At 39.2% G+C, this 25,791-nt stretch overlaps 1 protein-coding gene across 1 annotated transcript in view; it reads left to right on the top strand.

Moving 5' to 3' along the window:
* Positions 1-25,791, top strand: part of DPYD (dihydropyrimidine dehydrogenase) — a 1,117,227-nt gene that overhangs the window by 756,513 nt on the left and 334,923 nt on the right. Inside the window, exons 17-18 of the mRNA XM_075558725.1 lie at positions 22,540-22,660; positions 23,705-23,824. Coding sequence (XP_075414840.1) covers positions 22,540-22,660; positions 23,705-23,824 — 241 coding nt within the window. The remainder of the gene's footprint in view (positions 1-22,539; positions 22,661-23,704; positions 23,825-25,791) is intronic.

Below are 25,791 nucleotides of genomic sequence, written 5' to 3'. Positions count from 1 at the left end.
TCCATACTGACCTGAATAAGCCACTTTTTTTTAGCAATTACCGAGGAATTAAGCAGGCACAGGGGAAAATAAATCTACATGTGTTGAGATCTAGATATTCATGAGGGATCCGTCCCAGGACCTTTTCAAAGCCCCAAGTATTGATATAACATATCATTTTCTCATAAAATGCAGGAAAGTATAACTAAAATATTTAAATGATCCCTGTAGACCACAAATGATTCTATAGAAGCAGAACTAAAGTCATTTATACTGCTATTAGCATAAATTCTGGATTGAGCCCTCATTGACACTGTTTTAATGTCACGTTTTCTTATTTCCCATATAGAGCATGTGATGGAGTCATTTTTGTGACTCATAGCCTGTTTTATATCAAACTTTGATTTTCTGCAGAGGTTCAGCAATTCAAAAAAAATGATTTGGCAGTTGGCTTTCCTTAGAGGTTATTTTACTTAAATGTTTTAATCAGTTCAAAATATCATTTCATTCTCCTAATAATAGTTTTAAAAGTCAGCTTGCTCAGCAGTGCAGGTGGTAGCCAGGAAACATTAAGAGGCACATTTGTTCTTAGCCGAGCGACTCATTTACTCATACCAGCTTATTGCATGATTCAAATTTCTTGTAAAATACCTCATTAATATATGTTCATTTGCAAGTAGTTAAAATCGAAAGTGTTTAGTCTAGGAATAGATAGATGTACAATATTAGGGAATGGTTTTCTGTAATTCTTGTCTATTTGTATTTTTCACTGTACCTATTGATAATCACAAAGAATTTAATTGTTTATGGACCATGTCTTTACAGTTAATTTTCCCAAGGATTGTGATACATTAATGCTAAAGGGATGTGAAGAGCTTAGTAAGTGGTAAATATTTAGCTTCTGCTGCATACTAAGTCACTCTTATCATTTCTTGAATGCCATCCTAGGAGATGGAGTACGTTGAAGACAGAACCATATAGAGCCAAGCAGCATAGTCTATTCCTAGAACAAAAACCCTAGTTCAATTTTGTGCCCGTATTAATGCTATTTCTAAACCTATTATGATATTGAGGTCACCTTGTTATACATACTACTACTGCTACACATGCATTATCTACATTTGCACATGTATGCGTATAGTCAATAACAACTTCATCCATGTATTATACATTTTAGATAGCTTGGTTTTAATTTTTTAACTCTTTTAAACTTTTTGAACTCAACCTAGCCCTGTTAATTTAAGCAGGCTACAAAACAGAAGCAAGAGAGCTGTCTCAAAGATGTCATGCGTCGACAGGATGTGCCATCGTCTCAGGAGTCAACTCCGCCCACAGAACATCCAATCACAGGACTAGCAAAGAGGAGTGTGGAACTAGGGCAGGCAACAAAGTGCATTCTCATGCGCAGTGTCAAAGGTTCACCATTAAAACCAAACAAAAACCCCAACAACCCATTGCCTTCAACTCCATTCTAACGTCTAGTGACCCTTTATACAGTTTATGAGGTTCCTTTAGGCACCACTACATCTCACTTCTCTCTGTCCCTCATCCTCTTACCTTGCTGTATTTTCCATTTAGCCCTACTCTTAAATGATAGCTTATATTTATTTGTTTTTAATTTTATTTACCACTAGAATGAAAAGCTCCCTAAGAAAAGCATCTTCGCTCTCTGTACTATCATAACCTCCAATAACCTTTGTATTATTACTTAGTACTGTGGAATCAGTGTTATTTAATGAATAAATGTTGGTTGTCTGCATGAATTAATGAGTGAATATTACTAAGTAAGGAATAGATCATTATGATTGGCTGTATACCACCTAGCCTATCATACTGGTACAGATGTAATGAATGTCTGATATTGTATTAGTTTCTACCATGGCACAGATTTTGCTTATTTTGCAAGTTTGAGTATTTATTAAATAATAATATGAACAATGAACTACAACAAGAAAATTCTTATAATTTGTTTAGAACTGCTACTACCTAAGTGACATGGGGATTATTTTTTAATGTCAGAAAAATTAGTCTTAATTTTCATGTCTGCATTTTATATTGGGCCAGGAAGAAAATACAGGTTATTCCATGCTAAACAATAAACCATTTCCTAATAAAGAATAAGATTATCTACACACACAGGAGGGTAAGTAAAAAAGCACGGCCACAAAATCATAGGAACCTTTCTTAAACAAGGGTCCCAAAATGTGAAGCTAGTGTTCTCAACATTGCTTCCCTCTGTTGTTGCTGAGTTGGTTCTGACCCATAGCAATCATATGCACAACAGAAGGAAACAGAAATGGCCCTGCTCGGTCCTGCACCACCCACACAATTGTCCCATGCCTGAGCCCATTGTTGCAGCCATGGTGTCACTGCATCTCATTGAGGACCCTTCCCTTACCTAGCATAGTATCTTTCCCCACGAAGTGGTCCCTTCTGACATGTCCCACGTACGCGAGGCAGTCTTCATCCTAAACTCGCAGGAGTCCTCTCACTGTACTTCTTCCCATGTAGGTCAATTTGTCCGTTAGGTGGTCCAGGGTACTTTCCACATTCTTCTCCTGCACCACAGTCAAATGCAACTGTTCTTCTTCAGTCTTCTTTATTTAATGTCCAGCCTTCGAATGCCTATGAGGCAACTGAAAATACCATGGCTTGTGTGATAGTCACCCAATCTGGTGTCAATTTAAGGATTAAGAGTGTAGGGGTGGAGTCTAGGCTGTCAATCTGGAGATAGCCAATGAGACTTCTGTGGGCCTGGCCTTCTCCTAAGAATTCTGGGACATATGCCACTTCCTCCTTGGAGGTGAAAGACACCTCTCTCTCTCTCTCTCTCTCTCTCTCTCTCTGCTACTCCCTGGGAGACATTGCAGAAGACAAGCCACATGGATGCAACCAGACTTCTGAAGCCGGAGAAGCCACAGAGAGACCCCTGCCGGCACTGAGATGCTTACAATGCTGCTGGACCCAAAGGCTTTCTACCCACTGGCTTGTGATCATCCTGCATTTGGTTTCACTGCATGTGTTTCAGGAGTCTGAAGAAGACTTTATAGAGTGGTATCAGATATATGGGCTAATATTGGACTTATGGACTTGATCTGGACTGGACAAGGATGTTTTCTCAATGTTCAATTCCTCTTGTACATAAATCTCTTTCTTATACACATATGTGTGTCCATGGATTTGTTTCTCTAGTCTATCCAGATTAACACAACTTGGGTCAGGTGCACCTTAGTCCTCAAAGTAACATCCTTGCTTTTCAATCCCCAAAGAGGTCTTGTGCAGCAGATTGACCCAATGCACCACATCTTTTGATGTTTTAACTGCTTCCATGGGCATTGATTGTGGATCCAAGCAAGACAAAATCTTTGACAATTTCAACATCATCTCCATTTATCCTGATGCTACTGTTTTTCTTTTTGGATGGAGACAATGATACCTCCACATTTATTGCCTGGTGATTCAAGGCTGTGCGTTTCTTACCCAGGCCAGTCTGTAGCCAGCCGTTTTCTTTATTTATTTAAACAGTATTGTTTCTTAGAAAGGACTGAAATACTGGAAATCAAGGCTGCTAAGAGCATGCACTTGTCATCTCGATCACATTCCAAAGAGAAACATACTGGGTGTTAAGTGTTCATAAAGTATCAATGGTGTCGTTGTATGGGTGATGCAACATTAATGGCATCTCCACAATGTAAAGGAATGGAGGGTTAAAATTGATGACGATTCTGTATCTGAAACTATATTTAATGATCATTCCTAGCCATGCCATGTTAACAAAATGAACAGCTACCGTGATTGTCCTTATTCCCCTCCTTCTTTGCCAGCTTCGCCAAGCTGAATTCATTCTGCCAAATTCCCCGCCCCCCCCGTCCCCCCCCCCCCCGCCAAATGAGCAAGGACTATTTGCAATTTTTCTCTCACTTATCTTGGGAAGCATTTTCTCTCATGCATTTCACTTTAAATGAATTGTTGACCTTGATTAAATTGATAAAGCAAAGAACTTAAAGTTAAAAAGCCCTTTGCCATGAAGAAAGAATATAATATTAATAAATTAGAAATGCACTAAGACTGTTATGCTACTTTAAAAAAATTCGTCTGTGGAAATGTACAATTCCTGATATTTTGCAAATATTTATCATCCTATCCAGTAATGTAAACAAATGAGATCTAGACAGTCACCTATGTGACTAAACAATCAAAATAGAAGTATGTATAGAATTCAAAGGAGATGGTTAAGTAAAATAGGGTACATACACAGGTTGGAGTATCTGTAGATGAAACGACATAGCTGTTAAAAGGGCAGTGTTGCTGTGGGTTACACTGCAGATGGGACTGTTAACGCCGACAGGTGCAACCCCACCAACTGCTCCCTCAGAGAAGGATGAGGCTGTGTAAACAACTGGCGCGTTCCCGATCCGCTGTGGCTGTTGCTGGTGCCCCACACTGTGTGAGGAGCAGAGTCTACTGTACCTCTCACTAGGAGTAAGTGGCTGTAGAACGGAAACCAAAGACAGAGTTGACAGGAGTCGGAAGAGCTTGATGGCAGCGGATTTAAGGTTCTGGATAAATGTGTGATGAGATTACACATGCCATGTAAATGGGAGGATGTGCAGCTGAAAAAATGACTTGATCCAAATTGTCAGCACAATACCTTCTTACTTCAAGAAAAGAGAATAAGCAATCCTTTTTTAATTGTTGTTATTTGGGTGGCATTATGAGTTATTTTTACCTTCTTCTTTAACTCATCCTTTTATTCTTCCATAATAATCTTTGATTCATCCTTCTATAATAAGAATTTTTTTCAAAAAATCACATTTGAAGAAAGTTGATGGAGAAAGTGTTCTGTCACATGGAGCTCTTAAGTCAAAATCAACTCCATGGCACCTGTGAACAACAGCATGGTGCAAATTATGGTAAACAGTTGTTAGAATTCTCTTTCAAAATAAGAAAAAATATCAGTCTGTAACAAATTGGTATGGTCCACATGAATCTTTAAAAATAATTTTATTCCAAATTTTCTGAGAAAATGGATCATGTAAAACAACAACAACAAACAAACCAATGAGAATAACTTAAGCACAGGAAACAGTAAATGTGAAAACAGTTGATAAATCAATGAGTTTGTATATATTTTGTTTTTAACAATGTATGAATGTTATCTAAGCACTCTCTTCAGATCTTCTCCAGGCCTGTAATTCCAGTTATAGTCTTCATTAAGAAAGCAATTCTTCAGGTTTCAGGCACTCATTGACCTAAAGTGGTAACAATTTTGTGGTATTGCTTAAATCACAACGTATTCTTTTTAAATGTTATGCAATCTCATCAGCTTTCCCTAATGTATTACCTCACAACATCAAAAATGATCTCGTCCACTACAACATCAGTTCTAATTATAATTACAAGATAAATAAATAATCTGACAAATCTTTATTGAATATCTATTTTATGTCAGGCACAGGGTTAGGTTCTAACAGTTTGGATTAATTTGCTATAGGTTTTATTTTAATAAATATACTTATAAATAGTAACTTCTAAATCAGTTGAAATATGCCTTTCTATTCTCATTATATCTCTTTAACCAGTAACTCATACATCGCCTAAGTCTCTTAAGTGCTATAATCTATCAGCTTAAATGCTGCCTACCTGATTTGTCTGAAGTAATTGACATCAGTGACTACATCTTATTTCTGGAGTTACTCTTCTTCCTTGCAGCTTTCCTGGTTGTTCGCTTTTCTCCCTGACCATACATTGGAGGGAAAGGCCATGCGTGCAAAAGTATAACCGTGCATACACTCAACAGAGCTTCCAGACTAAGGCACTAAGAGGAAGGACCTAGTGACTCATTTCCAAAAATTAGCCAGTGAAAGCCAAAGGCACACTGTCCTATAAATTGCTGGGATGTGAGGCACTCCGCTTGGAATGCACCCCAAATCCAATTAGGGGAGAACTGCTCCTTTGGGCAGAGTCAGCCTTAATGAATGGATGAAACTTCACCTGCTGATGTGGCAAAATTCAAAATAAGAAGTACAGCTTCAAATTTACAATAATAGCTAGAATGTGCAATGTACAGGTATCAAGGAAAACTGCAATCATGCTAACTAAAATGGAATACTTTAATATTCTTGGTATTAATGAGCTGCAGTGGACTTTTCATGCCATTTTAAATCTGACAACTATATGGTCTCCTACTCCTGGAATGACAACTTGAATTGGAATTGTGTTGTATTCCTCACGTAAAAGAATAATCTGAGAGCTAACCTGGAGTACAATGCTGTTAGTGATAGGATAATGTCCATCATGCCTACAAGGGAGACGTTTAATATGGATCTTATTCAAACACATCAAACACTAATGCTAAAGATGAAGAAAGGAAAGTGATGCATTCTAAAATAATTGATCAAACATATATTCAAGATTAGTGACAATGAATAGTAATTGAAATGAAAAGTTGGAAAAAGAGAAAAAGGAGCATTAGTTGGAAAATAGAGCTTGCAATATGAAACAGCACAAGAGTTTACATGATAGAATTATACAAGCCCAATGATTTATTATGGAAAATATCCCTTTATTTTAGCAATATGAGTTACAGCAATGCATATGTACTTTCAAGATGGAACACACAGGAATCAAATCAACCACATCTGTGGAAACACACAATGGAGATGCTCAAGATCATCTCTCAGAACAAGCCCACGACCGCACTGTAGCACAGACTATCACCAAAAACCTCACACACAAAGAAAAGAAAAATATAAAAGACCAAAAGGGATGTCCCAAATGTTTCTGAAACATGTTCTTGTTAGTAGAGTAAATTAAATGAGTGGAAGAAATTATGAAATAAAAGAGTTGATCAGATTTCAAAGGGGCACAAAAGGACGAGGCAAAGCATTATAATAACCAGGCAAAAACTGGTGTCAGATAACCCCAAGAGAACATGCTCTGCATGATTCAAGCTTAAAAGAGCCAAGAAATAAAATTAAGCCTTGAGTTTCAGTTTTGAAGGCTTCTAAGGACAAAAAAAGTAGAATTTGCAGAAATCATCAAAGGTAAATGGATGAAATATGGAGTCACCGCACCCAAAGGAATTGGTCAATTTGCAACTATTTCCGGAAGTAGTGGATAATCCCCAAACAATGATTGTGGAGAAAGAAGTCTAAGCTTCACTGAAAGCACAAGTGGAAAACAAAACCCTAGTCACTGAGGAACACAAGGAAAATGTTCCAGCCACCGGATGCAGTGCAGGAAGTGCTTACTCATCTGTCCCAAGAAACTGTAGGATGGACCCTTGAGTGCTGATGGCAAGAGAGCCCTGTCTGGGCCCATTCAAAAGAATGGGCCAGCAAATATATTTAAATCATTGAATAAAATCATTAGTAACACATGCAAGTACAATTTTACTGAAGGTAATTTAAATATGGTTGTCATAGTAGAAGGGTACAGTGATAGGGACTAGCCAGAAATTCAAACCGGAATCAGACAAAGACACACAATGAGATCACTGCTGATGTCAGATGTATCTTGGCTAAAAGCAGACAATACCAGAAATATGTTTATCTGTGTTTTAATTGACTATGCAAAGACAGTTGACATGTGGGTGAGAGAGGGAAGAAAAGATAGATAACATTGTAAAGAATGAGAATTCCAGAGCACTTAGTGCATTGTTGTGGAATTTATACGTGGATCAGTCACTTCATTCAGTGCGAACAAGAGGGTACTGTGTACTCTGAAATCAGGGAGCGTGTAAGTTAGAGCTGTACCCATTCACAATACTTATTCAATTTGTATGCTAAGCATGTAATCCCCAAAGCAGGAGCACATGAAAAACAGCAGGATTAGAGGAAGACTCCTTACCATGTGCGGTAACAGATTATACAAACCTCTTGCCAAACACTTACTAATGAACATCAAAGAGGTCTGAATGGATTACATCTCAACTTAATGAAGACAAAATGCCTTGCAGCTGGACCAATAAGAAACACCACGATGCGAGGGAATAGTAATGTTAAACTTCTCAAGGAGTTCGTGTTTGAGTTATTAGAAATCCCTGTACTTTCAAAGAAACCCCAGTGGTGTTGTGGGATAGTTGGTGCACTGCTAACTACAAGGTCTGTGATCCAAACTTATCACCCACTCCACCAGACAAAAGATGAGACTATTTATTTCCTTCAAGATGTATTGCCTTGGCTAACCCAATGAAGTGGTCACAGTGTATAGGATGCCTGCCGTATAGGGTGTCTATGCACATGTCTAGGAAGAAATATGGCCAGACTGGTCCTTAGAAGCAAGGCTGGTGAGATTCATCTTATGTACTCAGGACATGTTAACAGGAAAGACCAGCCTCTGGAGAAGTTTGTCATGTTTGATAAAGGAGCTGGGCTGTGCAAAAGTAGAAACCCTTTGACAAGATAGACCGACACAGTCACTGCACCAAGGAGCGCTCCACAAGAACAACTGAAGGATGGCCGAAGACCAGGGGTGTGTCATTCTCTGGAGAGGAGGGCTGCTGTGAGTCGGAACCAACTAGATGGCACCCAATGACAGCAACCACATACACATTTTGACAGGCAGAGGATACAAGTTTTCTTACTGAACATGAGGAGGACTTGCCACATTTACTGATGAGGCGTAAGGAGTTAAGCCGGTCGTATGGATTGAACTCAATGCAAAGAAAACCAAACCCTCACAACTGGACCAGTAGGTAGCTTCAAAATCGATGTAAAAAGATTAGAGTTGTCAAAGAATCCATGCCTGATCAACCAATGCCTATGAACAGAGTCTGCTGCACAAGACCTCTTTGAAGTATTCAGAAGAAAGGGTGCCGCTTGACTCACGTGAAAGTATTTTCTGTCGCCTCAGTTGCACATAAAAGTGGGACTTTGAATATGGAAGACTGGAGAAGAATCCGTGTGTGTGAATCACAAAAACAAACAGACATGCAAATGAAGTTAGCCAGCTACAAAAAAGACAAACATTGTCTGAGACCACTGTTAAAAGGCTATAAAAGAAAAAGAATTCCGAAGGGAAGAGATCGTTTAATATTCTCGAGGGTGTGGGGGGCCACTGGGCACGAGAAAGCCACAAGGAAGACTGCTAACGGGTCTGAACTTGGGTCCCATGGAAGGTAAAAGTCCACAAGAAGAAGTTGGAAAATTTGATTAGTGGTCCAAACTGTGGAATATGAAGTTGATGATTTGTAATGTAAACCCCTATCTAATGAGCAATCAAAATTGTTACATAGAAAAGAAAGCAAGTGAGAGGCAAAGAAGCCCACTTAGAGGATATTTGTGCCCCATTTAAAGAGTGGTCCACATATAACTTTTGGATTTCCTGGGTCTTTTATTAATCAAGGCAAGATGTCAAGGATTATATGGGTAGCCTTTTTGATTTTTGCTGGTGACTGTGAAGGCGCAGGAATACTGGACCTTGAATGGTATAAGGTAAAGTCCTCTCTGAAGCGCTGAATGTTGCCTTAATAAAACCTTCTAAAACGTAATAAGGTACTACTGCATCAAGACATTAATAACATAGTCTTACCAAGTAAATTTTGTTTTAGTCAAAGAAATGTTTCTAAGTTTTAAGTTGGCCTTTGGGTACTTTAAATTTATTGAATAATGAAAAGCTGAACACACATCTGTTTTAGTACTAATATGATTTTGTATACCCTGCATCTTGAAGATATTATTCCTACCCATGTAAGCTTTATCAACTGTTTTATCAATAATGCAGGCTTTAAGTACTTATGTAAAGTTAGGTAGGGATAAATGAATGATCCATGTTCAGTTGGTAATCATGCAGCTATTCAGTGAAAAGGAGATCATATTTTAATTTCATTTCAATGCCTTTAGATATCTTTTCTTATAGGCTATATTACCATTCTCAATTTACATTTCCATCTTTCAATAAAGTGTAGCCACTCTTCATATATCTGAAATCAGGCTGCTGGATCTAGGTGATATATATTTCATCCTTCTTCAAGGATCTCTTGAGTAATCTGAGGACACCTCATCGTGACATATTCAAATGCTAAACAGGTTATAGATGAATAGACTCATAGTGATTCCAAAGGACAATTCTTATTTACTTTATTAATCCTGACAAAATTTCTGCAGCTATATAACCCCCTCCCAGGAGGATGAACAACAGAATAGTGGGTGACGGTTGGCAGAGGATGATGTAAACTATGAAAATAATAATCTGTAACTTATCAAGGGTTCAGGAGGGAGAGCAGGCAGGGAGGGAGAGGCAAAATAGGAGCTGATATCAAGGGCTCAAGTAAAAAGAAAATGCTTTGAAAATGATGATATCAGCATATGTGGAAATGTGCTTAACACAACGGAAGACTGTATGGAGTGTTATAAGACATGTAAGAGCCCCCAAAGTATTAATAAAACTTTTTTCTGCAGCTTAAGTATTATAACTTGAACGTAAGTTGTTTGAGGACAAAGTTGATGCCTTATTCTCTCTATTTTCATATTTTATAAAACAGGGTTATTTTAGATGCTAAATAAAAATTTCTTTGTTAAATAGTCCAAAAGACTAAATACTCATTTTGCACAAATCTCTTTTCCAATAGAAACTAACCAGAGGAAGTGTCACACCAAAAAATTATCACAAAAGCATGTGTCCTGACTACCTGGAACAGTTTGATGACTTAGTAATTATACTCTGAGAAAAAGCAAATGCCTGCAGACCCAATCAGAGGCTAGCATCTCATAAAGAGTATGGTACAATAACTTAGGTGGTACTTTTACTCTGGAATAGTTATTATTGGCTAACTGTTTCATTGAACATTGAGAGATATTACTAGAAAACAACAGAAACAGACTGGGTATAAAACGGCAACAAGGAGATTTATCATTAGGAAACTAGATATCTCATAAAATTAAAGTGGTCAGGAAGATGCATGTGTTGCAAATGAACAATAACAAAAAGAATGTAGAGAACAGATGGCAAGAATTGTCTAGTTAAGATACCGCCCCTACTCAAGGTACAGTGTAGCATCGATGAAACACGTGACTTTCTTCTAGTTCTTAAATGCTTCCTCCCACTTCACTACCCTGATCCTAATTCTGCCTTATAAACCTGGCTAGACCAGAGGATGTACACTGGTGCAGAGAGGAACTGGAAACACAGGGAATCCAGGACTGATGAATCCTTCAGAACCAATGGTGAGAGTGGTGAAACCGGGAGGGTAGAGGGAAGGTAGGGGAGGAAGGGGGAATCAAGTACAAGGATCTACATATAACTTCCTCCCTGGGTGAATGGACAACAGTAAAGTGAGTGAAGGGAGACGTCGGGAGATACAATAAAATAACAATAATTTATAAATTATCAAGTGTTCATGACGGAGGGCGTAGGGGGAGGGAGGAGGAAAATGAGGAGCTGATACCAAGGGCTCAAGTAGTGAGCTAATATTTTGAGAATGATGAGGGCAACAGATATACAAATGTGCTTGACATAATGGATATATATATATGGAATGCAATAAGAGTTGTTCACACCCCCCAAAAAATGATTTAAATTAAAAAAATTATTAAGCTCAAAAAATGAAAAATAAAGATACCACCCATGCTGGGACTGATGTCTGCACTAGTTGCTGCTGGATTTGCCATCAGACACTGTCATCACACAGCATGACGAGTAAGATGTAACTAGGTTTTGTTTGCTTTGGTTTGTTTTTTACTGTGAAATAAAGTTCCCATCAGAAGCATCCAATTGCCAGAAGGTAGAAAGAAGAAACACTTGCTCTTCGTTGATTTACATCCGGGGCACTTCTTTCTCCCACCAGGCCTTCATACAGGGAGAATTTCCCACAAATCAGCCAAGAGTTAGACAACCCAAAACAAAAACACACACACCAAAGCAAAAACGAAACCCTACAGCTTCAGCATTGAGTCATCCACTCTGTGAATTTGAGTTTCCCATACATTTGTGAGGATATGTCAAAAGGTATCACTACAAAATCATAGAAACATTCATCAAAAACGTGAAGCTATTATTGCTTTATGACACAGCCTCCATCTTGGTCCACAAACTTCTAAGCCGCTTCCCTCCTTCTAACTCCGCAGTTCTCAACCTGTGGGTCGCGGCCCCTTTGGGGGTCGAACAACTCTTTCCGAGGGGGTGCCCAATTCATAACAGTAGCAAAATGACAGTTATGAAGTAGCAACTAAAATAATTTTATGGTTTGGGGGTGGTCACCACAACTTGAGGAACTGTATTAAGGTCACGGCATTCGGAAGGTTGGGAACCACGGCCCTAACACATGCCCAAAGGGTTCTGGGCTCTTTAATTTGCCCCACATCACAATGGTAGTTTGGGCATCTTCAAGGGACATAACTTACGTTGTTTTTAAGCAGTCTTCGAGTCTGAAGAATAAAAAGAAGTCTGCATTGTGTAGGAGCAGGGCTGTCGGGTGGATGGGCTAAGTTTTCCAAATAAAATTTTGCTGAGACAGCCCTTGCTTCCCTCAAGGAATGAGCAAGTTCATGGTCACAATGGGGTGAAATATCCCCTGTGCAATTTTCCTGGCCTTTTTCACCAAGGCGGTTCTAGTTCTCTTAATACTTCTTCCTGAAAACCCCCCATGATCTTCCGGTGTCTTTCAAGAAAATCTGCCTAGATTTTGCCTTGGGATCCCCAAAGCAGCCACCATAACCTGCTAAACTGATCTCAGCTTGAATTTAATGTGTTCAGCAGACTACTCTCAGATGCGACTATTTTGAATGGACCTTCTTTTAATTGAAGGAACCCTAACAAGACTGAAGCAGGTATATTACTGTGTTAACTTGGCCGCAACCTCCCACTAATGGCAAAGACTTATTTGCACACACTTCGTTTGGAACAAACCTGTGTCTGTATGAACTGGAATCCTGGTTCCAAGCACTAATTTTTTAGTTACCCTCAGAAATTCTGCAGTAGCTCATAGCAGAAAAGTGAACTGGAGAAACAAAATAGGAACAAAAGAGAATGTAAGGAAATGTAGGCAGAAAAAATGATGCTGAGAAATAAAAGCAGATTTGCTCTCTTCAGTTTCTTTCTTTCCTTTTGTTATTATTATTTTTATTGAGAATGTGAAAGGTAGGTTAACTTGCCAACCTGGCCAATGAACACCTGTGGGATTGATTGAAGGGCAGAGAGATAAATGGCTCAGCAAGACTCGCCTTTCTTGTCTCTTGCTCTTTGATTATGGCACAAATAAGTGGCTGCCTTAGCTGGTTCTCTGCCTCAACTTGCAAGCTACACTACCTGTGGGACACCTAACTCCATGGACTGTGTCACTATAGTTTGAGGTTCCTTCAAGACCTGCTTCGCCACGCTACTGGAATATACATCGCTTGAGCTGGGGACAGTCGGACCCTGTTACCTGGCTGACTGCTGGTGATCTGCCTGGTTGTTTGCTGCCAGTGGCTGGAGTGCCTGAATTGCTCTATAGAGGACTCGGCTGTCTGCTTCTTTGACTTGTATTCAGTCACCTTTGAGACTTGAAGGGCTGTCAGTGTATTAGCTTTCTCACAGAAGCGAGTTGCACTGAGCCTTTTGTACTGCTCTATAGACTAATTAGCTATTTTATTTTGTATATATATATATATTCACTATATCTGTATAAATATAGTTAAAATCATGTGTCATGGCTTTGTTACTCTAGAGAACCCTGTCTAACATACAAGTAATTTGTTGGCAATTGTTGTTAACTTTTCCTGTGACCTCTGAAAAGCTGCTGGTTTTCTAAAACTAGTTTCTGCAACTTTCAAATGAGAAAGCTAGATTTGTTGAAATGAAAAACACAAATTTTGAGAGCTTACCTAAATGCTACAGGCAAGTAGGAATATTAAACTTTTATTAGTTTACATTAAGTAGTAAGATTCACATATTCAATATATGTAAATTCATGCACTTACCAATATAATTAAATAGTGTATAGCTAATAAATACTAAGGTAAAAATAGTTATTTATGATAATGTACAACTTGGCTATTTTTATTCCATAATATAAACTTGGATAAATATCTGCTTCATAGATATTTGCATGTATAACAATATTCAGCACCCTAAACTTTCCATGAATTATCCTGGGAGTTTACATATATATTCCTAAAACCTTTTTATGTATTATTTTAAGGTGTTAAGGATAAGACCATATTAGTATAATGGAAAATGATGCAATGGAGGAAGAAGACCCTCCTCAACCTTCACAGGCCAGGGAAGAAACTTTCAGTTTCTTGTGCTTGAAATAGGACAACCCACTTGAAAGAAAGAACTCGAGTTGGGCCTGGGCCCTGGCCTCACTGGTGGATCATAGCTACAAGGACATGGGGAATATCCCTCTAGGACTTGGTTTTCCTTTGCCGAAGCGTTTCGCACACTTTCTTACGTCTGCACTTCGCCCTGCAGTGAGCCCAACTCTGGACGCAGCCTCACTATGCTTCCTTTGCTTGACGCCTGAACATTTTCAAAATAGAGAACCTCATTTCTCCTCATCTGTATCGTGTATACACACCTGTCTCACTATCTCTCTGTCTTACTTGCTAGCTATCATCTATCTATCTACCTTCTCTCTATATTAATTTTATGATATGGATTATTATAAGAAGTGTAAGTAAATGGATAATGATCAAGTCAGTTTCAATACTGCTTACATTTCAGGTTAAAGCTAGCACCCATGAATATTACACTTATTAAAAACAATTGTTATATCTTCTCATATTTCACACAAAATGTTTCCTCACAGTCACCCACTTCTAGTATCTCTCAATCCATTTCAACTCAAAGAGGGAAACCAGTCCATAAAACTGGCCCCAAACAGGAAAATGGAAAGGGGAGGGGTCTAGATAGTATTTTCTAGCTCTAAGAGCAGCAGCAGCAGCAGGAACAAATCCGTTCAGGAACTGTCCCGACTGGACATGGACGAGTTCCCCTTAACTGAAATGACTCATTGTTCAGGGAGAGGGGGTTGCTCTGCCGCGCTGTTTAAAATTGCCTCCGCGGTAGGTAATTCCTTTTTGCTTGGATTTCATACAGTTCCCAGGATGTGGGCGTGACTTCCCTAGACGCTCTTCTTCCTAAACATATCAGCAGAGTGGGTGCTGCAAGGTGGAATGCTGTTTCACACCAGCCTCCTCCCTGTGCTGGTGAATCATTCACACCAATACGGGATTATAAAGATAGGGAGGGTTTGTGCGTTTTTTGTTTTCTAACTCTAGTCCTTGAAAATACAGGCTGCGTAAACAGACCAGCAGATATATAAAATATCAATTGTTACACTGTTTGCACTAATGCTTTGCATTAAGAAAACAAATGCCAAGCTGCCTGAAGTCTGAAAATAATTTTTTTAAAAGCCTTATTATACACTTAAATGCTCACTTGCCTTTCTCTCAAATGAATCCACACATGGCAGTGCGAGCAAAGGCCTGCACTTCATGATCCGCTAGAGTCTGCATAACGTGTCTGAGCACTGTTTGGGAAACCTGCTGGGGTTCAGTTTGGGTCAGCTGGTCCACAATTATTCACTGGGGGTGTCAGCAAAGCTTATGCCTAGCCTGTGTCTTCAAATCTTGGGATTTTCCAGGTTATACTGCATGGCCTCATTAATAAGCAAAATCGGGGTAGTACCCTTTTTAAATGATGAATGATATTAGCGCCTTTTTATTTAAATATAAATAATATTCCATATCTGAGACCAAATTCAAGGCCTTTGTTATTTGTAATAGCACACTTCAAAGATCCTGATAAAATTCTAGCATTTCAGACTATTTCTGAATATGTATGATGGAATTTGGCACATATATTGGCTTCTGTAAATAATCATATCATTCCATAGTTCAGTCACATCAAGCAGTATTATACAATTGCTACCACAGTCAATTTCAAAACATTATTTTCCTTCTTGAACTCTTTAATATCAGCTCCACTTCACCACCACCCCAGTTTCTATCTCTATAAGTTCATCAATCTTAGATTTCATATACTGAAAAGCATAAAATCTTATACCAAAAATTCCAGAGGGTTACCCCAATGACAAAATACATCTGAGATAAGCCCCAATATGGAAACACACACACACAGAAATGTTGAAAAACAAATCAGGTCCAATGTGCATCGGAGGGGAGGCGAGCGTCAACTGACAAGGATTTAACTGTTCGAGGCAGCGTTATCATTTCCATATCTTCTAGTCATCTCTCCCAGGCACCACTTTTGGTAACCAGTTTTTTCCCATCCTCTATTATGGGTAGTGGAAAATCACTACCCATGATAGTAGTGGCTTATTCCCTGTGAAGATCTCACAAGTACATTTCTGGGGGCTTCCACTGCCATCCAAAGCCTTCTACCTACCACAATCTCACAGTGGAGGCATGGAAACTATTCCCTCATTCAACTTCAGATTATATGACCTGTAATTCTTTGGTCACTGATGTTGGTGTGGCTCTTATTTTTTAAATACTACAAATTTCTATGTTATTCAGTAGTCTGTTTATGTTTAATGCTGCATGGTACTCCATTGTGTGGATAAGCCACATTTCTTTATGCATTCACCTATTGATGGATAGTTTGGTTGTATCAACATTTTACTCTTTTGAGGGAAACAAATTTGCTATGAGCATTCATTTGCAAGCTGTTGTATGAGTGTATTTTTCATTTCTTCTGGGTATATAATTAAGACTGAAATGGATTTATTGTTACGTGCATGTTAACTTTTAAAGAAAACGCCAGCATATTTTCCAAAGTGGTCATACCACCATTGTACTATGTAGGGCCAGAAAACTGATGCAGGAGGGACAGGCACGTGTCAACACACATGTTACCTTGTAACATTTCCATCCAGACACTTTTTTTTAACCATTTACTAAAAATTGCCCCTACAATAACTAACTCTGTCCCATTTGACGTGGAATGACAAATGCATTGCTTGTACCTATGTCTGTGAAGTTACACACAATCTGCTATATAGACATGAAGTAGCTGCCTTTCGCAGTTCTAGTTTACAATTGATGGCTGGATTTCACTTTGGGGAGCAAGTTTGTAAGGAGAATGAGGGTTTGGGACATGATAATAGGAAAGAAAATTAAGAAGGAGAAATTGATACACAGAATAATCTGAAACTCAAGGCTCTCTATCAGAAAAGTGGACCTAATAAAAGTGTCAGCCCCCTCTTGGCATGTCAGTGAATTAAGATTTGGGAGTTCTTTCGTGGAAAACGTTTTATAACTGGTGAATATTTTTCATTGGAGTCATTGAAATGCCAGCTTCTAAGAAATCCATTTTGAAAAGAATTGGAAGAGTGAAATTACCAGGTAATTTGAACAGAAATGTTTCTTCCAGTCAAAAATTTCACTTGTAATGGAAGCTTATCAGGACAGTTTCACCGTATCATTACCCAGTGCTTGTTCGAGAGTGGTGGCGGGATGGGCATCGGGGCAAAGGGGAAACACAGAGAGTGTGCGGACTTTCCAGGGGACACCACCAGATAGAGCGACACCACCAGAGTGGTCTGAAAAATTATCCGTTCGCTGTTTCTGGTGGCTTTTTACATTATTATTTAAATATCCCTGCAGTTACTTACCACATTAAACACCGGTTTTGTCAGCCCAAAGTACACAGTATGCATGCGTTGATATACCTACAAGGCTAAATCTCTAGGCTGATTTCCTTTTGAGATTCTCTAATGAGTTGTATCCCAAGCTGTCCTTGCTCTTCAATGGACCATGTAGCATAGCTTGTGATCAACTCAGCACTACATTCACAAGTCGGCCCTGTGATCTTTGCTTGCTGTTCAAATCGTGCGGGTATGTCTGGATGTGCCACGAGCCACACTATTGTCTCATGTTTCTCGGTCGCTGCCAGGGGTTCTGTCGTCACCGATTGGGTCAACGTTTCTGGTGTTTCCCTATCATACTGTGGTAACCAGTATTTGTGAACTGATATCAATAACTTACTTTGAAGATTAGGGAGTAACTAAGCAGAAAGGAGAAAATGCACAAGACATCTGCTCACTTACGATTGCAATTAATTCAATATAGAAATCTCTTACAAAACAGTTTTGTTGTTAGTAGTCATGTAGCTTAAGGGTTGTTACACTTAATCCATTTTGCACACTATTTATGACACATTATTCTATGATTAAACTTGATACGAAACAGTGATAAGACTCTGTTCAGCATGATAGCAGAGGTTCGTGGGGTTAGTACATGGGTTATCCAACTGAGTGACACCAGTTCTAAAGGTGACACTGGACTGCTGCTTTGCAAAAGGCATCGAGGAAAATGAAATATGACGCCTTAAATAATTGTTGAAAATTCCATTTACAATTGGAAGTCTCACCCTGGCACAGTGCTCTTTGTGGTCATTGTTGTTAGGTGTTGTCTAGTCGCTTCCAACTCCTCCTATGATAGAAGGAAACACTACCGTGACTGTAGCATCTTCAGAGTTATTATGTTTGAACCCAATGTTGCAGTCACGGTATCAGTTCATCTCATAGAGGGCTTTCCCTTTGTACACTACCCTCTGCATTACCAAGAACAATGTCTGTCTCCAGGTACTGGTCTTTCCTAATAATATAACCAATGTTCATTGGACAATGTATTGCTACCCACAGTCCTATAGAGCATACTAACTGTATGAGGGGATACCCCCCCCCAAAAAAAACCCATAAAAAAACAAAAAAACAGAATTGTGTTGGGCAGAGCAGTTTTCATAGTACACAGTTTTCTTGCTAGGTGAGCATCAAGCAACTTGCTCTAAGTTAGTGCATCACCTGGGAAGGTTTTGTCTGGCCGCTGAATTTTTTCATCAAAGTTTCGCTCAAATCAAGTTTTTTGTGATTTAAGAGAACAGCGTGAGGCTGTGAAATTTTGTTTCCTGCTTAGGAAAATGGGTCAGAAACTGTTGTGATATTGAACACAGCTTACAAGGACAGTGTTATGGAGAAACTCAAGTGTATGAGTGTTTTTTTTTCATTTAAAAAATAGTGAAGTGTAAATTGATGACAAATCTCATTCTGGACATTCATCAACTTCTTGAATGGGCAAACATGTCAACTCACAGGTGCATTTGGAGTTCGTTCGACCAGGTGAGACTGCTAAGCAAGCTTTCCAATGAGAGGTTCTGAAAAGATAGCATAACAGTATGTGCCCCCCAAAAGGCCTGGTTTGTGGCAGATGGGAGACTGGGTTTGCAAGCCTGACAATGCACCTGCTCACGCAGCCATCTCAGTGAGGCAGTGTTGGCCAGAAAGCAGCACGCCTCTGTTGCCCGATGCACTAACTCACCTAACCTCACTCCGTGCGACTTATTTTTGTTTCTGTGAATGAAGAGAGACATGAAAGGACAGCGATTTGATGACATAGAAGAGGTGAAGAAAATAAATAGGGGAGATGCTGTCAGCCATCCAAACTGATGAGTTTGAAAAATGTTTCCAAGAATGGAATTGCAGATTTACCAAATGTATTAAGTGTCATGAGAATACTTTGAAGGTGTCAAGGTTGTTTTGTACACACACACACAAAATACATAGCTTTGAAAAAAATGTATTTTAGGGAAGAGGTACCCCCTCGTACTTCTTCCAAAGTAGAAGTAACCTTAGGGCATTCCTGTTGTCTTGAAAGTCATGTAGCTGATGTTCTTTGTGCTCTTAAAGTCATTCTGACTCCAGTGTTGCAGCTACTAGGCCAATCCATCTCATTGAAGTGCTTCTTCTTGTTCACTGGCCCTCCACCTTGCCAAGCCTAAAGTAGTTTCCCACGGACTGAACCTTCCTTTCAAGTTCAAAGTACATGAGGTGAAGACTCATCGTCACTGCTAAGGAGGGATTTGCCTGTACTGTTTTCTAAAACAGATTTGTGTGCTTTGGAAGACTATGGCATACAAAATTGTCTATATCACCTCATAATTACAATGCATTGTTCCATGTTCATTTCCCAGTGTTCACATGCAAGTGAGGTCATCAGAAATATCTTAGGCCTGCTACAGCTTTGCACTTGATCACTTTAAAGAAATCTTTTGTAGATTTGTCAAATGCAATGTGTTACTTGATTTCTTGATTGCTGCTTCCATGAGTGTGTTAGTCCGGATAGACTAGGGAAACAAATCCATAGAGACTCGTATGTGAATAGGAAAGAGGTTTATATGCAAGAGCAGTGGAATATTGAGAAAACATCCCAGCCCAATTCAGATAAAGTCCATAAGTCTGATATTAGCCCATATGTCTGATACCGATACATAAGGTCCTCTTCAGGCCCATGAAACACATGTAATGATGTTGAATGAAGAAAGATCACAGGTCAGCACGTAAAATTCAGCAGCAGTGGAAGCATCTCAGCACTGGTGTGCTTCCATAAACTGGCTACTCAGAATTCAACCAATTGATGATCATAGACTGTATAATTATGATCTCTTGAAATAGACACTTAATTCTAGTAAATAACAGTATACAAGGAGTTGGATTTAAAAAAGCCAACCTGGAAAATATCGAGCAAATTCCAAATAGTAGCTGATATCAAGAGCTCAAGTAGAAAGAAAATGTTTTGAGAATGATGATGAAAACAAATGTGCAAATGTGCTCAACACAATGGAGGCATGGATCCATGGATTGCGATAAGAGTTGTACGAGCCCCCAATAAAATGATTAAAAATAAATAAATTAGGAGATGGAATTTAAAAAAACATGCAAAAAGAGATTCATTAAACTAGTCTAGTAGATAAAATGAAAAATCAACAGAAAAGTGACCTGATAAATGTTTGAGGTAAATTATGAAGACACATTACTCAATAGTATTGAAAGCCACTTAGAAGTTTATATCAAAGTATTAGCATTTAATAGAACCAAATAATATTTGAAATTTGTTCCAGTGATTCTTAACAGCCATCCTCCATTCATTTCAAGGGATCATTAAATTATTGTCAAATTCTCCTTAAAGAGAACTTTCACAAAGGACATGCAATTCATATCATCCAGAGTTACTGTCATTTCTAGGCTAAGTCCTATGGAAATTCATAACTTAAAAATGAAAGTCACAAAGATGCAACTGCCTTCATAATGCCAATGCAATGGTTATAAATATTTCATGAACGTTGCATGGGCAGGGGTATATCTCCATTTTCATGAGTTAGAATTTGTACAGCTAAGTCTCCAGATTTTACTATTCATAATGCACAGATGCCCCATAGAGCATTCCATATAGTGCTTTTTAATATTTATGTTTAATGAAGAAATTACCGTTCTGAAAAGAGAACAAGCCAAGCCAAATATTTCTTGTTAAAATTAAGTTGTGCTGAATAGAGACGATAACAATCAATAGAAATTACCTCACTGCAGTACCTTAGCACATAAATGCAAACTTTTAGAATGCAGAATGAAGGATCAAACCACATTAAACCTAAATGAAAAGGTTCTTTCTAAAGGTTATAACATTAGAAATTTCATCTCAGGATTTTAAAGGTTAAAATGCCAAGAGCAGCCTCCTTACATATAAAAATACTAATCACAAATGACATACTTGCCTACCACTTTATAGTTTCAATATACGTCTATCTTTTTCTAGGTATTTCTTTTATTCAAAAAACATTTTAACTTGCTAAGATAATATTTCCCTGTTCTATAATGAATTGCTATTGCATATTTTAAGGTAATTTATCAAAGCACATTATCAGTATCTGTCAGAATAAATTGTGCACTGAGAGTAATGGAGAGAGAAAAAAGGCCTATTGTGTGTGTGTTGAAATCAAAGAACATTACTACAGCTGTTATTTCCAGTGGAAAAGGAGAGGTGATTTCCCTCTAAATGATACTTGTCCCATGGGGAAATAGAAGCTTGAAAAATCACAAGAAACAAGTGCAAGAAAACGTTTATCCCTTTTTTTAAAAAATGAGCACTTGGTATTTTGTTTCATTTTTGTCCTTTTGATCAATTCTCTGAAGTCGATAAGTGTGGGAAAATGCTTCACAGGTCTTAGTGCCATTTACAAAAGTAAGTTGAAGTTACCGAGTAGTCCATGCATAATCCAAGGCTGCAGGGTTCCCGATTTCCATAGAGTCCCTACCCCGTTGATATTGACTATTAAGGCAAACCTGGAGTTTCCTTGGAGCACACTTTGGAAAATGAAGTCTTCGAATAACGATCGTACCAGGTCAGAGTTAAAGCAGGCACGAGGGGCTGGATTGCTGGTTTTCTTTTCTTTGTTTTGAAATTAAGTTCAAACCAGTGATGTTACCCAAAATCCGACAATGTTGAACAGACCAACAGAAGTTTGTGTTCTGTCCTTGCTATTATTTAACTGGAAGTAAGAAATACTTTTTTCCTTTGGTTCTTTGTAATTTTATTTCCAAAGATTCCCTTGAGGAATTTAACCTTTATGTGATGAATTTTCAGTCCCCTTGATGTGTGTTAACCTTCGATCCCTAATGAGTCTGGGTGTAATACTGAGGAAGAAGTTGAGAAATAGATCCTGTAGCTCATTGTCAAGTTACATTTGTCTTGCACGTCTGCAGCTCTGCTGTTGTCCTGGTACACATTCTGGTCACAAATCTTTAATTATGTTCTATATTTAACTGACCTGTTTGAACAGGATCCAGAGCTGGTGCGGAACATCTGTCGTTGGGTTAGGCAAGCTGTTCGAGTTCCTTTTTTTGCCAAATTGACCCCAAATGTCACTGACATCGTAAGCATCGCAAGAGCTGCAAAGGAAGGTAAGGACCACGTCCCCAGCAGGTCCTCCGTTACAGAAACGTGGACTCAGACTCGATGGCCTTGAGAGAGCAAGCGTCGCTCCATAGACAGGATTGTGTTTAATTGTTCATAGCTTAAGAAATGTATAATTGAACACACAATTTCATCTGATTCATATCTGGACTCAAGCTAGGACATGGACCCCAGATTTGGACTTGAAAACACAAGAATCTTTATAATTTTTTTACACAAGCTCCTGTTTCATACACAAAGGATTACATGGGCGGGGGGCAGAATCCACACAGCCAATGCAGCATGATTCCCTGTAAAATAAATGGCCTCATAGTGTAACAATTTCTCTATAGTAGCGTTCGAAATGTTTAATGAAGTGAAGCACAGCAGCTTCCTCAATGTGAAATTGATGATAGGCTCCCTTTGTATTTGATAGAACATTGGCGGTGCATTGATAAAGACCTTAAGGTCAACCATTTGAGCCTATCAGGGATGCCATGAGAGAGAGATGTGGCCGTCAGCTCCCATAGAGAGTCACCTTTGGAGACCCCAGGCTGCAATTCTACTCGTCCCATAGGGTTGTTAAGAGTCGGGAATCAATCCAACGGCAATGACGTTTTATTTCTTTTAATATTTGGTCAAGCCTGGCACACTGCCTTAAACACATGCTCAGCAAATATCTGTTGAATACGTAAATCACGTAGTCAGCACATGGTTTTAAAAACTATACTGATGTGTGCTCCATGCATGAGAATTGATTCCTGGTTGGCAAAGACATTGTCAATTACTTGAAAAATAGCACAAAGTAAAAACAAAAAATGCTTTTGGAATCAAATTTTGCATCATAATTGAACAAAGGGAGTGGCAGCAAGTAAACCTTTGCTTTTATTCCTTGCATTTTAAACATCGTTGTAGGAGTCAAACTGGTTGAGATAATTGAGGGAGGAAACGTTCTTAAAGTGTAGTAAGATTTTCTTGGGCAGTGTGGGTTGGAATGGGAAAGGATTTGGCCCCTTATGAACTGTAGGGAATTGTTGATGTGTGTTTCACAGGCGGTGCAGACGGCGTCACAGCTACCAACACTGTCTCGGGTCTGATGGGCCTCAATGCTGACGGCGTGCCCTGGCCGGCAGTGGGCATGGGGAAGCGGACCACATACGGTGGCGTGTCTGGTACGTGGTGCTCTCTCCTGCATCCTGCTTCCTCTGAGACTCGGAAAAGTCAGGAGATGGTGTTGTAAGCGAGCGTATCGTGTTTTTCTAATCCCAAATTCGTATCATCCGTTGTCGGGCAATATTCCGAATAGTTATGACAGATGGGACAGATGGACTGGAGGTCTCGAGTAACTATTAGTACAAAGTGAGAGAGTATTGAGATCGGGGCTTGCAACAGCTCTATTCTCTTGTGGTCTGTACTTTGCCCAGAGTCCTGCATTCTCCCGGTTTTCTTGTCACTTTGAAAGGCTGGTACGAGGGTGCTCGCAGAGAAAAGGAGAAACATCTCGATCGGTACATCTGCTTGGTAGTTTGAGTGAGTTTTCATTCTTCCTACAATTAAAAAAATATCGACCTTCTCTGAAAAGTCTCGCGGGTACTGTGCTCCAAGCACGTCGTTAAGGGCGGCTTTCGGAGCTGAAGCTGACAGGTCTGCCGAGCTCACCCGTCCTGCGCTCCCGGCCTCACGGGCCACTTGCCTTTCCAAAAGGAAGGGACGTCTGAACCCCAGAGCCCTGTGCAGTGTCTTTGACCTCTCTCCTCTGCTGCTGTGGCGTGAACTTGGTTTGGCAAGCTAGGGGGAGGTTCTTGACTGGACTGGTATGGGGACTGGTCTCCTTGGAGGGAAAGACAGTGGAAAATATACGTGCCAGTGTCTCGCTGTTCAAGAAAGGCATTGCTGAATCCGAGCAAAATGTGCTCTGGGAAGAGGCGGGATAGACACAAATAAAGCCTCTCCCCATGCTGAGGCTTCATGTTTTGAAAAGCATGCAGGGTGTGCAGGAGCCACAATAAGGGGTGGGGGGCATTCTGCTTTTAATTGAATGCCATTCCCACCATGTCCGGGATGCTGACGAGGGCACGTGCTCGGGTCCAGACAGGACTCTTTCATCCGGAGCTATCAAACAAGGCCGCACACATTACTGTAATGCAGGATAACGTGGAGGGACCGTGGGAGCCAACAGAAAGGGAGCCGAGAGCCTCCAGAGTTTGGCTGCAACGTGCACGGTGCGTTCTGTCAGCCCATTTCAATTTTTCCAGCCTGCCATGTTGACAGCACCACGATAAAGGAGGTCACAAAGGGTGCTGAACATTAAAAATTAATAAAAGAACTATTGCAGTAGTTTTTTATATAAGTAACGCCATTCACATTTTCTCATTTAAGCTGCAATTTCTGAATATTCTTCCAAACTATAACTCAGTCTAATAAAACTACAAAATTACAGCATTAGAAATACGTCTTTTGTGTTTCAGCCTTTAAGCACACACACACGCTGGAAATTATAGCAGCACCTGAAAACCAAGCTCAGCTATACCTCAGGGCCTGTTAACATTTCCATAAAACTCTATTTCTAAGATTTATAAATCTATACATAAATATTTACTTGAGCTATAAGCTCAGCTGAGCTTTGGTAGGACTTTCATTTTAAACAACAAAAGATCTCTAACATTTTAAGGGCTTGTAGAGACTCATTTCTAATAGGTTCTATATTAAGACCCTTTACATTAAACAGTCTGTTTTGAAAATAACCTTTCTCCATATTGACAAAATTAATAGATTTTTTTTCTGCTTTCAAGCAATGCTTACTTTAATTTAAAGGTAATAGAATCTGAAAAGCAGTTTAAACAGACAATGGTAATATATTTTAGAACAGAAGCTAGCTCCACAACAAAGTACTTTCAGAATGAGTTATAGCAAAACTGAGCCTAGCAAACCTGTGCTAAATAAATGGTATATAATAATGGCTTTCACTTTCAGGATTGGTGGAAATATTAAAATAGCTACATTCCTCTCCTAGTTTCATTGAAACATTCATTATAAGATTTCACATTCTGCTATATGGAAGTTACATAAAACATGCCGTATGATCTTTACTAGATTAAAAAATATGTTTTACTATAATGGGGTATTAATGCCCCCCTAA

The sequence above is a fragment of the Tenrec ecaudatus genome, chromosome 1, assembly GCF_050624435.1.
Source record: "Tenrec ecaudatus isolate mTenEca1 chromosome 1, mTenEca1.hap1, whole genome shotgun sequence".
Lineage (NCBI taxonomy): Eukaryota > Metazoa > Chordata > Mammalia > Afrosoricida > Tenrecidae > Tenrec > Tenrec ecaudatus.
Note: the sequence above shows the minus strand (reverse complement) of the source record. Positions and strands in the feature narration are given on the sequence as shown.